Here is an 11023-nt window from a genome sequence, read left to right as displayed (position 1 = left end):
CCTGTCTCTGGTTGTGTGTGTGTGTGTGTGTGGGTGTGTGGTGTCCTGTCTCTGGTTGTGTGTTTGTGTGAGTGCAGGTGGGTGTGTGGTCCCGTCTCTGGTTGTGTGTCTGTGTGTGTGCAGGTGGGTGTGTGGTCTCCTGTCTCTCGTTGTGTGTCTGTGTGAGTGCAGGTGGGTGTGTGGTCTCCTGTCTGTGGCTGTGTGTCATGTCTGCATGTGGTTGTGTGTGGTCCCCTGTGCCTGCTGCATGTCTCTGTGTGTGCACCTGTGTGAGCTGTGTAGGTTGTGGTCTGTGACCATGATAGGTTGTGCTTGTGCTTTGCGGAGTTGTTTTGGGTGAGTGCCACTTTTGAGTGTTGCTCTAAGATGGTGTGCATGGGCAGTTGTTGGGAGACCACAGTGGGTGGTGGGTGCTGCTGTGATGGGGGTGTGACTGTGGTGGTGGGCAGGGGTGGGTCTGAGCTGTGTTGCATGATGGGCGCCAGCTTGGAGGGGTGTGCTCTCCCGTGCAGCCTGCCCTGGTGACGGGGCCCCCTGTGCATGACGTGTGTGGCTGTTCCTGGCTGTTTCATGACCTGCACACGTGTCATGTGTGTTGTGGCTCTGTGTGCGGGCAGGAATGTCTGTGGCCCTGGGTCAGCTCTCAGCTGCGACATGAGGACAGCAGGGTGGTGTATGAAGTGAGTGCTGATTGCATTGAGCTGAGTACAGTCAACTTCTTAATAACCAACCTGTGAGGGAGGAGCTCTGTGACCCGGAGAAAGGAAACCTGTGCTAGAAAAGGAAAACCAATTACACTGAGCTCTGAAAGCTTCACGATTTGATATTTTTGGCTACCAAGTTGCCTCGCCACTTCCTACTCACATGAATGTGTGGTTCTGAAGCCCCACTGCTCAGCAGGGCCTGGCAGGTGCTCTAGGATTTCAAAGGAACCGGGCGGGGTGGGCCAGGTCTCCCCTGGTCCCTAAGAGCTGACCTGAGCTCTGTGTCCAGTCTTAGCCTTCTTCTGTGAGATGGAGTTTAGGTGATTTGTGGATATATCCAAAATAGAATTTGAGGAATGATTTGAACTTCTATAATCTCATGTTATCATCAGTTTAATTTACTTTTTGATGGTGTATAAGGTGCTTTGCAAATTTCACAAACACCTACTACCACAGACACGTGCTCTAACCATTAGAGGGGTCATATTCCTTTATTCTCCAATGTGAGAAAACCACATTTGTCCCTCTTTGATGATTTAATTTTATGGCCAGGCATTTCATCCTTAAAATGGGCAGTTATCAATAATCAGGGCCCATTGTAGCTGAACACTGTAATGAATCAGAATATTTTAATATTTAAGACAAAGCTATTCAGAGTTAGCTGCTGCGTTCTGGATACACACAGTAGCCCCATCATCACATCGTTTTCAACTGTTATCAGAATGATTTCTACCATCCTGCTGTCATACCACACCTCCGTCATTCAACGTTTCTGATTCTTACAGATTTTGTTCAGCCTATATCCGGATCAAGGAAAGCTCTGGCAGCTGTTGGCCTTGTCACCGCTGGAGAACTACTGTATCCAAAATCCACTCTGAGATGGCCAGCCGCCTGGCTGAGATCTGAAACGCAAGGAGACACTCACGGATGGTTGTGACTGCTGCTGACCGCCACGGCACAGGCCTTTACCATTCCCACCCACCTGCATTTTGTTTCTCTAGATGTTTGATGAGAGATGGAGTCTCAGGACAGAGGGGCGGGGAGCTCCAGGGAGACCGTGGCGGGGTTGGTGGTGGAGCTCTCCGAGTGAGGAAGGGGGAGAGCAGGGCACATTCCAGCCAGGACCTGGCTTTCCTGAGCTCCTGGATACTCCTTTTTCCCCGCATCTCTCTCGCGTTCAGCGTGACCCATCTTCCAGTTCATGCCATCCTGGCTGTGTCATCTGGCTCTGGTGACTGCCGCAGCACCTCCTGCTGTGGTTGCTCTGGCCGTCTTGCATGCCTCAGAATTTTTAGTCAGAAGTCATACACATCCTGTAGGATAGTAGACACAGAGGCCAGTGGTGTTTAAGCTTGGAGATGAGCATGCCTTGACTTCTGCAGGCATTAGTTGGAGGGTTCATGTAAATCTAGCAAGAATTCAGCTGTGTTGAGGTTAGCGGTTGCTGTGGCAACCTGCGGTGCACTGGACACTCAGAATTGCCGGGCGCCCTGCCAGCTGTCTGCTAGACCTTGCTCTATGCCCACCCCTCCCACTGGGTAAGAGCTACTTTTTTGCCCTCCTACCTTCTCTTAGCTGCAGGAATTCCCACTGCACCCTCTGGCTGCCAGATCTGATGCACTTCCCAAGCAAATGAGGGCCTTTGCTCCTTAGGGGAGATAGAGGCAGCGGGAGAGGGTGAAGCTTGGCATCACTGGGGGATGCTTTCCCGGGATCTTCCCCAGGCTTCCTGTCTTCCTGGGGAGCATCCGCTGGGGTTCCTGGAGGAAAAGCCTGCGAGAAGATGCGAACACCTCCGTCTGTGGCTCTCGGGCTCCCACGCTCGTGAGCCCACGCTTGACCTTGAGCAATGTGTACATTGTCTGGTTGAATCCTGCCTGATTCTGAAGTGTGGGGCTGGCACCTGTCCCGGGGGAGCTGCGGCTCCCTACAGTCACCTGTTTTCCTCTAGCTTTCAGGCGAGTTGTTTCTGCTGCAGCCTCATTCTGGGATCGGGAGTGGGCAGTTAACTGATGTCCGCCCAGCCTGTTCTGGGTGAGAGGGTGGGAGTGCTGTTTCCCAGCTCTCCGGCGGGGGTCCAGAGCCTCTTTTGGAATGAACGTGGTCATTAAGGTGTCTGTGCATGAAGGTCCTGAAGCCCCCGGTGCTGCTAGGGTGGCGGGCGTCTGGGGAGGGTCCTGGAGAGGTGGGACCCTCCGATGGGGTGCTCTGATCAGGCCAAATATTTTTGATGATGATTATTTAAAAAGGAATTAATTTAGTTGGCTAAATGGCAAGATGTTTTTTTCTTTAGTCTACTTACTTGATAGCCTCAGTGAACTGAAATTTTAGGCAACTGGCTTGCTTTCCTTGCAGTTGCTGTCATCTGTTGCGTAGCCTTGGTTTTTGTAGTCCTTCTGGCAGTCTCACTACATCTTCCCAGGACACCCTCTCCTTAGCCAGCGACCTGCCCAGCAGCCTTCCAGAAAGGCCTAGCGCTTGATGCTTTCTGGTGAGTGGGGGGCACGCTGGTCATGGTTTGTGCTTCCCTCTGCTCAGTGGACAGAGGCACCTACAGTTTTAGAAGCTCCCACTTCCATTGGGGTCAGGGCGGTGCTGATGTCAGCTGAGCGCGTGTGCACGTGTTTGTATTTTCTTCATCACTTTAAAACTGTGCCTGAGTCTTAAAGTGTCTCCGTGTGAGAGAACCAACGAGCTGTGTGATGCTGACAGACTTTGTTTCTCTTTCTTGGGCCTCGACCTCTGCATTGCTTCCCTAGAATGAAGAAAGGCAAGACGTACCCTGTGTTCCTGGCCCCCCCCATGAAGTTCCCAGGACACGCTGCCCTCTGGGCACGACTTCCCGCAGGGGGCAGGGGAGATAGAGCAACCAGCCGCCAGGCTGACCCAAGAACCTGAAGGGGGAGGCGGGATCCTGTCCAGAAACCGTCCTCAGTGGGACGCAGGCGGGAGGGGGAGATTTCGGGGAACACTGGCACCGAACCTGATCAGTCAGTGGAGATCCCGGAGGCCAGCTTAGGGCACCAAGATGGGACGATAGCCTCAGCCCTCTGTTCATCCCACCCGGGACCCAGTGTGCCCCCCTTATTCTAAGGCATTTTGCCGAGTTCCTTCTCGAGCAGCCTGAGTGCCCCAGGCCCACGCAGGACCCCACAGCCTGAGCGCATCCCTGCAGGGGGCAGGCCGGCTTGCCTTTCTTGGCAGGCGGTGGGGATGGGTGGGGGCCGGGAGTTCTCGCCTGCTCCCTGCGTGGCCTTCGAATTTGGATGAAGAGGGAGAGCCCCTGGGAGAGATGAAGGCCGCAGGGGGGACGATGGGTCACCAGCCACGATGGGGGTGATTTGAGCCTCCAGCAGGCTTCTTGGAAAAGGGCAGCATTCCCAGGGATTAACAACGGTTTCTGGAAACTCACGGACCCTCTCGAAAGACCCTGAGCTTTGTGAAGGCTGCAGGCCTGAGGTCTGCTTGGGGAGGAGGGGAAGCCAGCTGGACCCCGCCCCCGACAAGGTGATTCTCAGAGAAAGGGCGCGCAGTGTAGACGTGAGGTAGGAGGGGCCTCGGACTGGTTGGAAAGGCCCAGAGCAACATCTTCAGGGCTCTCGTCTGAGCAGGGAGCTCTGAGGCCTCCTCCCGGCCCTCTGGCCTGCCCTCTGGAGAAGCCTGGGTGAGGGACACCGGGGGTGGCTGCTGTGAGGGGAGAGCTGCTGGAGAAAGCACCACTCTTCTTTAGCTGGTGAATAGCAAAGCCACCTTTCTTTCAGAACCTCAGTGTCTCCCGCAGCACAGTCGGGCTGTGTGGGTTCTGTAGTTGCAGGGTCTATTTTAGAAGCCTGTAATTGCAGCACCTGAAGTTCTTTGTCCCTGAATGGTTGTCTGTGGGAGGCCTGTCAGAGGCTCCCAGGGCAATGGGCAAATGAACAGAAGCCAGCAAACTTCTACAAGCAGGTCAGTTATGGGCGCCCTCCCTTGCTCCCTTCCTTCCACTCTCCCTTATTTTCCTCCCTCCCTTCCTGCTCTTCTTTGCTGCCTCCTCTTCTTTCTCCTCTCTCTTTCTCTCTCCTTCCCTTCTCCCCATTCTCCCCCTTCTCTTCCTCCTTCCCTCTTTCCCCCTCCCTGTCTTTCCTTTTTCCCAGGTGATGCATTTTGTATCCCACCCAGCGTGGCAGCCTGGGCTCTCAGAGGATGTGGAGGAGACTGTGATTCAGAGGGGAGGAGAAAACACGGTTTCCCCGCCCTCTTAGCTTCTCCAAGCAGGGCCCTGCAGATTAGACACCAAGGACAGGTTAACAAGAAAAAGGCATACTCATGTGTTTCATATAAGTGTTGCCTGACAAGAAACAGCTGAGCTTGGTGTTCTGCTGCTAGGTTTGATGAAGAGTGGAGAGCCGTGAAAGGTGTGATAGGACAAGAGCACATGAGCAAGTGCAGGACATGGGCCAGGAGGGGCCCTGGCAAGACCTGTCCATTCAGGTCCCTCTTGTCCTCTGTCCATCTTTGGAGCTAAGGATGCCCCGGTGTGGGGGGCGCCTCTCGTATGAGGGCCACGACCTGCTTCAGGGGAGTTAGGTCTCGAATGAGGGCTGAGATGGGGGAATGAGAAAGGCAGGAAGATTGTGTTGGTGGCTGAGGGCACGGGGCACCTGGGGAAACGCGTTTCTTCACACACTGTCGGAGGAGGGTGTGCGTCTGGTGGGCGGTGGGAACATGGGGTTCCTCCTGCTTGCTTTATGGTTCTCCTTGACACTCCCCCAGCCGTGAACCTCAGCAGCCACGGGGACTCCACGTTGCTGCAGGTGGACCTGGCCGGGTCCTTAGTGGCCAGCGCGCCGAGTCGTTCTGGGAGGGAAGAGCGCCTCCTGGTGGAGCTGACCCAGGCCGACACTTCAGGCTCCAGGTGGCGGCGGCCACAGCAGGTTATGCTGATAATTTATTTGGAAGGATTGTGAAATCTCATTTCATCTCATAATAAATTGTGTTTCCTCTTGAGTGGATTTGATGGGGAGCCACAGGCGAGGACACCATTCTTAGTCAATTCATTGGCTCTTCTTGTCTTTTGCTTTGTCTTTGAAATTCTCTGTTTACCATTTCTCTATTTATAAAATTCTTGCCATTTCAGTAAAATCAGGCTTGCAAGTTCTTTATTCAAAACTGTTTTGCCGGGCCATTCAGGAAACATACATTTGAAATGAAAAAACTTTTTTTTTGGTGTTGTAAAAGTGCAGTTAAGTCTGGGCCTTACGTCATGGTTCAGAAGACAGTTCCACAGCACGGTGAGTGTGTTTGTGGACACCTGCCTAAGTTCTGAGCTGCTGCATCTGTGTAGGCCTGTGCACAGCCTTGTCTCTGAGCCTTGCCGAGCCTTCATTCACATCCTGCAAAGGCAGCGGGGGAGCAGTGTCTGTCGTGGCAGCCCGGAGCCTAAACTCCAGAGGCAGGGCTCCTTCCATGCAAGCCTGGCCCCCGAGCCCTGGCCTCGGAGACTCCACTCTGCATTGTCACGGTGACTTCTGCGTGGAAGTCGTAGCCCCGGTTCATGGATGCTCCGTTATAACCAGCAGAAGGAAACCCCGCCCATGCGCAGGCTGCACCACCTGCAGTGGAGCGTGTGAGGAGTGAATGCACCCTCACCTTTCCTGCCTTGCAGAGCGTGGTCCACAGAGCTCAGGTCTCATCATGAACTAGCACGCAGTGTCCGGGACCATGGCTGACGCAACACCGATGTTCTGAACTGGCTGCCCCGGCCAGGGTCTTAGGATGTCAACTTGGTTCCCCGTGTGAAGAGCAGAGCCCCTTGGCAAGGGGCTCCTTGGTGATGAGCGATGACCTTTGCCCTCTGACCTGGGCCTTGCATGGAGAAGGGCAGGACCTCACCCAGCCTGCGGTCCTGCTGCCTCCTCAGCACTTGTATATTAATAACCCAGGTTAAATGATCTGTATGGCACCTCCCTGCTCTCTCGGGGTGGCCCTTCCTAACGTGCTGACACACCCAAAATGCCCACAGGCAAATCCAGCCCCAGAAACATGGGAAACACGAAAGATCTTTACTAAACGATTTTTTCCCCCAGACACGCTCTTTGCAAACACTGAGGTACTTAAAAGAACTTCTGTTTTCTCATGCCTGTGCTGCTTTGCTTTGATCAGTTTCAGAGATCCTGTTTTCAGTGTCCTTTGTGATTTGTGGGTGAGATTCGCATCTTCCCGTTGAGGATCCCCCTCCCTCCCCGGGCTGCCTCCCTAGCTGATCACTGTCCTGTACCCCAGGGGCAAGAACATGCAAGGCAGGGAATGAAGCTTCACCCGGGGCCCTTCCTTGCAGGGGCTCCTGTGCACGGGGGTGTGGAAGGTTTGCAGGGCGTGGGTTTGTTGCCTCCAGGTTGGAAGCAGTTGCAGAAGCAGTTCTCAGGACGCAGAGAGCTCAGAAGAGTCCTCCAAGTCTCTAGGAACTTGTAGTGATTCATTTTTTAAATTAAAAACATTTTTATGAAAAAATTTTTAGAGTCGGGGATCTTACTCTGTTGCCCAGGCTGGAGTGCAGTGGTGTGATCACAGCTCACTGTAACTTTGAACTTCTGGGCTCACGCGATTCTCCTGCCTCCGCCCCTAAGTGGCTGGGACCACAGGCACATGCCACCAGGCCTGGCTAATTTTTAAAATTTTTTTTGTGCAGACAGGAGTCTTGTTCTGTTGCCCAGGCTGATCTTGAACTCTTGGCCTCAAGTGATCTCCCACCTTGGCCTCCCAAAGTGGGATTACAGGTGTGAGCCACCACGTCTGGGCGTGATTTGTTTTTCTTGTATTAAATCACTACTTCCATGCCTTTTGCACTTTTGAACACGAATTCTGCATTTTTTCTTTCGAATCCTTTTTCTTAAAGAAAGCTCTCCAAATTGTGGAAATTCCCAGCTCCTAACATCAGAGCTAGCATAGGAGCAGTAGCTTCTGACATCAGAGATGTGAGAGCTCCAATAAAGAGGCCCCCGTTTCTTTCTTTCTCCTTTTCTTATTTGAAACAAATACCTCGAGTGAGCAGTGCCAGATCCCAGATGGTGTCTCAGGTGAAAAGCCTCACCATAACTTTATGCTTTGGCTTGTACAGGTCACTCACAACTGGACGGTGTATTTAAATCCGAGGAGAAGCGAGCGCTCGGTGATGAGCAGGACCTTTGAGGTACTGGGCAGGTGAGTTCTCAGTGAGTGAGATGTTGGGGCAGGCTCTCCGGGACATACGTGTTTAAAGGAGTCTGACCTACAGGACACTGAGTTTCGGCCCATGCAGCACCAGGTCAGCATGTGGCTTGGACACGGTGCTCATGCTGTGTAGACAGTGAACTCAAAGGCTGTGAGAGGGCATTGTAGCCATGGGTGTCAGGATGTAAGAGGGTTGACTGCAGAAGTCATTTTGAAACAAATGGCAGTTTTTGGTTGATGTTCTAATTTCATTAATATTGTGAAGCTGTACAATGGAGAGTTCTAGGAAATTTAGGATTCTTATTCCTTAACTAAAGATGCTTCATATTCAATCGGTACTCTTGGTTGGTGTATTAGACAGCTAAGGCTGCCGTATCGTCGTACTACACACTGGGCGGCTTAACTGTCAGACATTGACCTTGTAATTCTAGAGGCTGGAAGTCTGAGGTCAAGGTGTCGACAGGGTCCGTTTCTCCCAAGGCCTCTCGCCTGGCTTACAGGCAGCCATCCCTCTGTGCCTGTCTTCTGATCTCTCCTTGTATGGACACCCATCCTGGATTAGGACTCATCCCCATAACCTCATTTAACCTTCCTCACCTTTGTAAAGACCCTACCTCTCTACCTACAGTCCCATTTGGAGGTACTTGGGGTTAGGACTTCAACATAGGAATTGTTTTTGGAGGAAGGGGACACAATTCAGCCCATAAAACATATTGACTGAACTTGAAAAAACGCTTTGGTGTCCGCCACAGACCTGTGGTCACTTGCAGGCTTCTCGTCTGTAGTGTGTCTCCTCACTCTCAGGGACTGGAGTTCAAATAACTGGCTTTGCTCTTAGTTAGCAGGTGAAGTGGTTGGGTATGTTGGGGAGGAGGAAGAGCCAGTTCAATGGCTGGCGTCTTCTGTGCAGGCCCCTACTCACTCTTCACTGTCAGGTGGTGTCACAGGGAGGCGGAGGCTGAGGGGCCTGCTTGGACGGGCCCGGCTTGGCCGCAGGGAGGCTGCGTCCTGTGTCTCACACCGCTGGCCTGTGCTCACTGCTCTTCCAGCTGTGAGATCGGGCGTTGGGCTGAATCGTTCTGAGATCCATTTGGATTCTGGTTAATGCCTGGCTGATGTAGAGGGAGGTGGCCTAACTGTTGACCTTGTGAACAGTGAGGTCATCGTTTCGTTCTGCAGAGAGACGGTGTCCATCAGCATCCGGGCCTCCCTCCAGCAGACCCAGGCTGTCCCTCTTTTGATGGCTTATCAGTACCTCCGCGCGAGTGTAGAAGCCCAAGTGACCATCGCCACGGCCATCCTCGCGGGCGTCTACGCGTTGATCATATTCGAGGTAACTTTCACACCTGCCCCTCCGATCTGTCTGGGCCCACCGTCAGGGAGGCTTGAGACCTCCGAGACACTCTGGATGGGCTCGGTCCTGACTCCTAAATCAAACTGGACTAGTGTCATCATTCCTGAAGATGAGCGTGTCCCTCGCTCTAGGTAGAAAGGGAACCATACAGGAATATTTGCTGAATCTTGGCAACTGACATGAGAAGGATGGGTTTTAGGAGCAGAAGTGTACCTGAGAAAACAGAATGTGCATTCGATTTTCTACCCTCTCTCCGCTGCTCACTCCAAGTGTGACCGTGAGGGAACAAGGGTCGCGATCTCCTCTGAGACTCAGAGTCTGCACCTGTGTGATGAGTACACTCATTTGTGCCCACCGGCACCGTGGGATTGTGTGTGTGAGGGGACGTGGATGGCCTGTGGCTGTGTGCCCAGAGGGATTATCTGATTATCTGTTCTGTCTGCCAACTTGGCTCATGGGCATTTCCACATGTGATCTTAAGTCCAGTCAATGTGATGTTTCTGGAAAGTTCTAAGTGTGGCTGTGCCTTCAACAGCACGAAGCAACGTGCAGACCCTTCCTGGGCTGGGCAGGTCCGTTGTTGATTTAACTATGAAATCAAACTTCCTCACAACACGGACAGGAGCCCGGAAGGTCAGTGCATGACGTGACCATTAGAGGTGCGTCCTAGTGAACTTGGGATAGGTCTGAGAAATACCTGGGGATGTTGAGGAGATGGCAGGCTGAAGGAGTGGCCAGGAAAGTTCCAGAATTTTGCCTGTGGTTGTTGAGTCCACCTGCTGAGGAATGATGACCCCAGTAAGTTGAGCCCTTACCTGTCTTAACAAGGGCCACTCACGGGATTGTTATCTCTTACGTCTCTCCTGTTCTAGAACAGTTTTGTTCCCTCTGTTTTCTATCCATTTTCTTTTAAATCAATATTACTGTTTCACGGTCCCCATGACCACCCTGTGATTTGACACAGGAACTCGCAGGCTCAGGGGCAGCTGTCCTCTGGGCTGGGGTTTATTGCCAGGCCTGGCAGTGGAAACCTGCTGAGCCTGGAGGAACCCAGGACTGGGCTTCTGAAAGATCTCCTCTCCTGGGAGGGCCACACAGAGCACGCCCCTCCCTCCAGCAGCCAGAGACAGCCCCGTGCAGTGTTTCTGTCCCGGGCAGCCTGTTGGAGCCTGAGTTTTTGTGGGGGCCGATTAGATGGTCACCCTCAGCTTACTAAGATCCCGACTCCCAGAAGGCAAGCAGGTGCACACCATGTATCAATCACATTTTATACAGTCTGGGCATGCAGGACATGCCCGGAACACACTGGGAACAGAATACAGCAGAACACACCGCCCCAGGCCCACAAGACAGCCTTCTCCTCAGTAACGAGGGAATAGTCCCGAAGCTGAGTACCCAGAATCCAGCCAAGGGCCCTTCTAATGGTGGCGTTCTCAGACCAGGCGAAGTCTTTACCGCACCCACCATCTAGTTGACAAATCCTATTCTGTTGTTCTGTAGAATGTTCTATACCCTGATTCAGCTGCTGGGTTCTTCATGGGATTCATTAGCTGCTCTATCCTATTTCCTACAGCCTACAATTGAGATCTGAACCTGCAGGTTCCATTTTGGGGCGCCCATGCTTCACAGGTGGGCAGGGGTCTGGGCTGCATCCAGGAGGAGGACCCTGTGTCTGGATGTCCTGCTATCAGGGGTGCGGAGAATGCCCAGGGAGTTGAGGTGGTGGAGAAAGGTGCCCAGCTCCCTGCCACCTTTTCTCTTAATACCCACCAGGGCC

General features: G+C 53.0%; 1 protein-coding gene across 3 annotated transcripts in view; it reads left to right on the top strand.

The window, feature by feature from the left end:
- The window catches only part of OCA2 (oculocutaneous albinism II), a 355302-nt gene that overhangs the window by 74383 nt on the left and 269896 nt on the right, over positions 1-11023 (top strand). For all 3 annotated transcript variants that reach the window (XM_011942880.1, XM_011942878.1, XM_011942879.1), the window contains exons 6-9: positions 1490-1562; positions 5457-5617; positions 7801-7883; positions 9072-9225. In XM_011942880.1, coding sequence (XP_011798270.1) covers positions 1490-1562; positions 5457-5617; positions 7801-7883; positions 9072-9225 — 471 coding nt within the window. The remainder of the gene's footprint in view (positions 1-1489; positions 1563-5456; positions 5618-7800; positions 7884-9071; positions 9226-11023) is intronic.

Source organism: Colobus angolensis, unplaced genomic scaffold, assembly GCF_000951035.1.
Source record: "Colobus angolensis palliatus isolate OR3802 unplaced genomic scaffold, Cang.pa_1.0 Scaffold211, whole genome shotgun sequence".
Taxonomy (NCBI): domain Eukaryota; kingdom Metazoa; phylum Chordata; class Mammalia; order Primates; family Cercopithecidae; genus Colobus; species Colobus angolensis.
Note: the sequence above shows the minus strand (reverse complement) of the source record. Positions and strands in the feature narration are given on the sequence as shown.